The sequence below is a fragment of the Zootoca vivipara genome, chromosome 5 (assembly GCF_965207765.1).
Source record: "Zootoca vivipara chromosome 5, rZooViv2.hap1.1, whole genome shotgun sequence".
Lineage (NCBI taxonomy): Eukaryota > Metazoa > Chordata > Lepidosauria > Squamata > Lacertidae > Zootoca > Zootoca vivipara.
In genome coordinates, this window is record NC_142588.1 from 7,952,501 (window position 1) to 7,958,500 (window position 6,000).

At 40.4% G+C, this 6,000-nt stretch overlaps 1 protein-coding gene across 1 annotated transcript in view; it reads left to right on the forward strand.

Annotated features, from left to right (window-relative positions):
- Window positions 1-5,566, forward strand: part of GPALPP1 (GPALPP motifs containing 1) — a 10,787-nt gene extending 5,221 nt beyond the window's left edge. Inside the window, exons 4-8 of the mRNA XM_035138030.3 lie at window positions 240-321; window positions 2,715-2,846; window positions 2,930-3,094; window positions 4,275-4,373; window positions 4,896-5,566. Of these exons, the coding sequence (XP_034993921.3) occupies window positions 240-321; window positions 2,715-2,846; window positions 2,930-3,094; window positions 4,275-4,373; window positions 4,896-5,111 (694 nt within the window). The 3' untranslated portion in view covers window positions 5,112-5,566. The remainder of the gene's footprint in view (window positions 1-239; window positions 322-2,714; window positions 2,847-2,929; window positions 3,095-4,274; window positions 4,374-4,895) is intronic.
- Window positions 5,567-6,000: the final 434 nt, after the last annotated feature.

Sequence of the window (6,000 nt, forward strand, 5' to 3'; positions counted from 1 at the left end):
AGGTAAATGGAAGATTGCTTGGGCAGTCAGAGCAGAAGGCTGTGAGTGAGTAGCACTTGTCACCACAAGAAGTTAAGCCTCATGTTGATATCTCCAAACTCCAAAGAGAAAACGTTTATAGGAGCATTATTATTCATACTTTGTACATTGTAGCAACTTTCATTATTTCTCTGCTTTGACTTTAAATTAAATATGACTTTAAATTAAAATGTAAAATGATTTTTTCCCCTCTTCATGAGGCCTGTTATAGGTCCTGCCTTACCACCTGGCTTTAAGAAACCATCAGAAGCTGCTGAAGAAAACATATATTATGCAGCCCAGGTGTGTAGAAACGATAATCCTAAAACAACAGATCCTGCTTTTTATTTGTGGAGCATGTTTGGAATAATGCACACACACACACACACACATACAAACTTAAAACCTAACCCAAATTTCTTATGTGACAAGGTTGCATATATAGTGGTACCTTGGTTTACAAACGCTTGAGGTTACAAAGTCCACTAACCCAGACATAGTACCTCAGGTTAAGAACTTTGCTTCAGGATGAGAACAGAAATTGTGCTCCAGCAGCGCGGCAGCAGCAGGAGACCCCATTAGCTAAAGTGGTGCTTCAGGTTAAGAACACTTTCAGGTTAAGAACGGACATCCGGAACGAATTAAGTTCTTAACCAGAGGTACCACTATATGTTAACTCTGTAACACTTTGGTTTGCAAATGCCTTGCTTGTTGAGTAAAGTTATGCACATAAAATTTGATACACAAAGGAGCAGGTAAAAAGAAGTTTCACAAGCTTAAGAGGCCACAGGTTCTTCGTTCTCTTAAATGTAAAATTTCCTGGAAACGAAAATATCTAGCAGATGAAAATATATAGTAAGAAAGCTAGTTGTCTCTAGTTCCATTCAGATTATATCATGGCCTTATAAAGAAGAAAATGGATGTGGTAAAACAGAATTTTGAGGCAGCTATGGACACCTTTGACTTTGGTATTCTGAAATGAAATTATCACTCAAATCTGACTTCTCGAGTCTGAGTGCTTAGTGTGAAACTACAGTGTGCCAGTACAGGTTAAGAGGTGCTAACAGCTGTTGATTATTTTACTGATTGGGCCAATTTATGACCAAAGAAAGTTGTGTTCCTGTGTTGGCAATTGCATAGCTGCCAAGTTCTCCCTTTTTTTAAGGGAAATTCCCTTATGCTGAATAGGCTTCCTCGCGAGAAAAGGGAAAACTTGGCAGCTATGCAATTGGCAAACAGATCAGTTACAGTAATGGGCATTTGCATACCTGTGGAACTCTTGCTTCTCCCCACCCACGACTGTGGAAACAAATTTGTCTCCCAGTCAATGAGAATACAATGAGAAAAATGAAATAAAATAATCTATTAAACATTTAAAGCCTCCCTAAACAGGGCTGCCTTCAGATGTCTTCTAAAAATCTGGTAGCTGTTTTTCTCTTTGACATCTGATGGGAGGGCGTTCCACAGGGCGGGCGCCACTACCGAGAAGGCCCTCTGCCTGGTTCCCTGTAACCTCGCTTCTCGCAGTGAGGGAACTGCCAGAAGGTCTTCGGTGCTGTTCCTCAGTGTATGAAACTATACTTAAATTACCATTCCACAACATCTTCAAAGTAATACACAATGAAATAATGAAATATAAAACTGTTTAAGAAAATAAATAGCAATATTCAAACACACTGTTCCAATAGGATTGGTGTTTCTGCTGAGTAGTGCCTTGTGACCCTGGAGGGCCGCAGTTTGGGGATGCCTGCTTTAAGCTGTCCTTGCAGGATACGCTGTGTAACTAATGGTAGCTGAAGGCAGCCCGGTTTAGGGAGGCTTTTAATGTTTAATAGATCACTGTGTTTTATTTTTCTGTTGGAAGCCGCCCAGAGTGACTGGGGAAACCCAGCCAGATGGACGGGGTATAAATAATAAATTATTATTATTATTATTATTATTATTATTATTATTATTATTATTATTATACCTGTGGAAGAACCATTGCAATGCTTTGAGACCAGGATTTTGCTTCTGCACAGTGGGTCACTAGGCTCTAGTGATGTACTTGTGTAGTTCAAAGAGCTTATCACTGAGATATGCTGGAGGACTTAGTCATGCCATGTAGTGCCATGCCTGGTTTCTGGCAGGCTGGATTTATGGTCATCACCCAAAGAAAGCCTGCTGCTTTACCAAGTTATTTCCAAGTTCTCGGCCTTCAATTCCTGTAGGCCCAGGGATGACTGGGGAGTCAGGAGAGGCATGGCTTCAAATGTTTCAAGATAAAGTTTCTATTCCTTACGATTGTAGAAAGGAAACTGTGTCTTCTCCACAATTCAAAGCAGATATTGCGTTTTCCACAGCAGTTGTCTAAAATTCCCTCATACCTTGTAAACAGGTTTGTCTACTGGTATGTTCTTTATTCCTTTCACTTGTGCAACACTTTTCATTAAAATAATAATGATAAAGAAGATTTGGCTAACATCCATATATTTGGTTTTTAAACAAATACGCAAATTGAGCTACTTAGAATAATTCATCATTTTGCCACATCTTGGTTTCTGCTAAAGAGACTTACATTGGCCTTAGGAGAAATACATGTTAAGTGAGAGATGTAAGGAATGTATTAAGTAGATGAACAAGATACAAAACAAGTATGTTTATTTTGAGAAATACAGGGTTGATGGAATTTGTTTGTATTTCATGTTGTAATAAAGACTACAGATAGTAGTGAAGAGGAGGAAGACGTGATTGGCCCAATGCCTGCCAAAGGACCAGTAGAATCCAACACAACTAGAGAGATTGAATGTCGAGCTCAGAGAATGAAAGATAAACTTCTCGGTAAAGATGTGAGTTTAATTCCTGATTGGTTCATTTTTAAGCCTTGTCATCTTAAGGCAGGCTTCTAATTTTGTTGGTCCACTGTTTAAAGGATGGGCCCAAACAAGCTAAAAGAGAATCTTGGATGACGGATCTACCACCAGAACTCAAAAGCTTTGGACTCGGTCCACGGACATTCAAAAGAAGAGCCGATGACAAATCGGGAGATAGATCCATTTGGACTGATACCCCAGCCGACAGAGAAAAGAAAGCCCAGGTAAGCCTTCGTTTGCCCAAGTGTCCTCCTGTATACACACCACTCTGATGTACACATGGGACTTTTTGCTTGTGTGAGGGTTTCTTTAGTCACAAAGAGACAGCTGCACAGTTGGGGGATCTGCACGTGCATATTGCTTTGGAACCATTCTGCTTCGTAAAGCAGAACATTTAATTAGGCTCGGGGCCTAGGATGTTGGTCTCGCCAGCATTGCCAAGCTGGCAGCTGCTATTAGCAGTGCAGCTTCAGTACAGGGGGGAAGCCAAGCAAGGGGCTTTTGAGGGACAGAGAAGGCGGCTGGGTTGCAGTAGAAGGATTTTGTCTAGCTTTTAGACAGGTCCAGTTTTGCCCCGCTTGCCTTACCCATGGTACTACGGTAGCTGTTGGGATCGCACTTGCTACAAGATGGAACTGTAACATGGCTGCTCTCACAGAATATGCCCCCAAGATTCCTGTGCTTGGTTCTCAGTGCTGTGGGGGGGGGGGAGTCCAATGTGGTGTGTCCACTCTGCTTCTTTGCCAGCCCGACCAGATGTAAACAAAGTTGGCCAGGAAGTGGCACGGAACAGTAGCAGCCGGCTGTCTGACATTGCCACACTCCTAGCCGTTCTTTAAGCTACAGAGGCTGGAGAGAGCGGAATGGAGGAAAGGAGTAGGAACAGGCTGAACAAGAGTCATTTGTCTGGGCTAAATAAGCCCAGTGGTGAGCCAGAAACCCAGCAGCCTCTCCAGGATTGTAGAAGGAGCGAGGAGGATTGATGAACTTGGGAGAATTGCAGTGTGAGCATTTGCACTCTAGATGACACTCCAGTATAGCATTACGTGAAAGGGTGTGGGGTAAACAAGCGTGACAGAAAAAGCAACATCGGAGATAAGAAAGATGCCATCGGCCCTATGATGAGCAAGGCTTCTTGCCTCCTGAAGTATGAATAGAAAATGGAACCTTGGCACCCCCTTATTCAGAAGCAAGAGAGCTGGGGCTTGCAGCACTCTGAGAGTTTCAAATGGGGAGAAGTACCCCAACCTGTTAATCTAGATTAGGTGCTCTGCACTTATACAATGAACATGCCTGCAAAGCACGGCTGGTAATTTCCTTGCTTTAAGAAGCAGATTTAAGAAGACAGATCGATTTAAGCATTGATATCCTTTGGTGCCTGCTAAACAGTTGTTTATTTGTCAGGAAGCGCCAGATGCGAAAAAGTCCATCAGTAAGGATGATGCAGAAGTTCTCCTGTCCGAGAAAGACAAAAGACTGGTTGAGCAGTTGTCTTCATACAATGTATGTATCGTTTCACTTTTCCCCTCTTCCTTTTTTTCTTTAGTGATATTTCTTTCAATAGGAATATATCTTAATACTCACAACTTTGATTATGAGGTGGCACAGAAATGCCATTTATAAATAGGTAGAGAAGGACCCTCAATGATCTTTTATCCTTGTGTGGCCCTTAGAGGTTTGTTAGAAATCCTTATCAAACAGCTTGTAGAAATGCAACTTCTTTAAAGGATGAGCTTGAAATTGGAAAGGAGAAATGGCAAAGGAAGGATTAACCTGACGTTCATTTGGATTCTTGGTACTTATTTCCTTTGGTTCTACTTTTAAAAATTTATAAGTGCAGTGTTGTCCTATACATGTCTACTCAGAAGTAAGCCTGGCTCAGTTCACAGGGGCATCCTCCTAGGTGAGCAAATGTAGGATTTGCAGCCTTTTGTTAAAAGGTCTCCATTTTTATCTTTACTTTTCTTCAGCCTGAATACTTATTGTAACAGTTTCCAGTTGAGTTGTTTTTTTCTTCTTATCAAGGACTCTCAGAGATCTGAATCTCTTATGGATTTGCATCAGAAAAAACTGAAGAGCAAAGCTGGGGAGGAGAAGAAGCCCCAGGAGAGGCGACCATTTGATCGCGACCAAGATCTCCAGGTCCATCGCTTTGATGAAGCACAAAAAAGAGCTCTCCTAAGGAAATCTAGAGACTTGGGCACTAGGTTTTCCCATGGCAAATGCAATATGTTTCTGTAATGTAAGCAGGCAATGCTAGTGAAGAATAGTTGTGGGCTATTTAAAAACATCATGTAGTAGTACTATATAATAAAACATCTTTTTTGTATATACAATAAATGTATAAAAAGCTTTTTAAAAATAGGTCAGTTTTATAGTTTGTTCAGGACCCCTCGGATTTTTTTTCAAAACGTTATTAAAATTAATAGGCCTATTATAAATGATTGATCAAGTTTTAAACAGTCATATGCAGTCTCCTAAATGGGTTTCGAGGGAAGTAATTGGCTCAGATTCCTCATTTGTTTATGGAGCTATTCAAATTTAATTGACAGAAATACGCCATATTTCAGAATTTGAAGTTTGGGTCTGATAATGAGAAATGGAAATGGGCAGATAATGTGAATATTGTCATAATTACTTATGTGTATATTTGACAAGAGGGTAAGTAAAGTGTTGTGTCTTTCTATACCCAAAAATGTCTTGGCCTATTGTATTTTATAGCATCTTCCATTCTTGGATGAGATAGGCAACTGTGGATAATGGGGACAGATTTGTTAATTAGACAGGAGTTTAGTAGAAAAGGTATTACTCACCAGGGCATTATGCTTCTAATAGATGGGTGAAAAATATGTTTAGCTTTTCCTATAATTGTAGTGCACTTTTCAAACTTCTCCTTTCTGGATCAAATATTAGTATCCCCATAAAGAAGAGAAGGTAATGGAGAAGAATTTCAATCCCATGCAGCCTTCTTAAAGATACAGAGGACCGAACTGATCTATTCCTTTTGAGTATGAAACACATGCCATATGAATGCCTGTGCCACATACAATATGTAAATAGAGAAAATACTGAAATTGATTTCAAAACTAATTAATTCAATCTGCGAGATGACTGGAGGAGACTTGGTAAA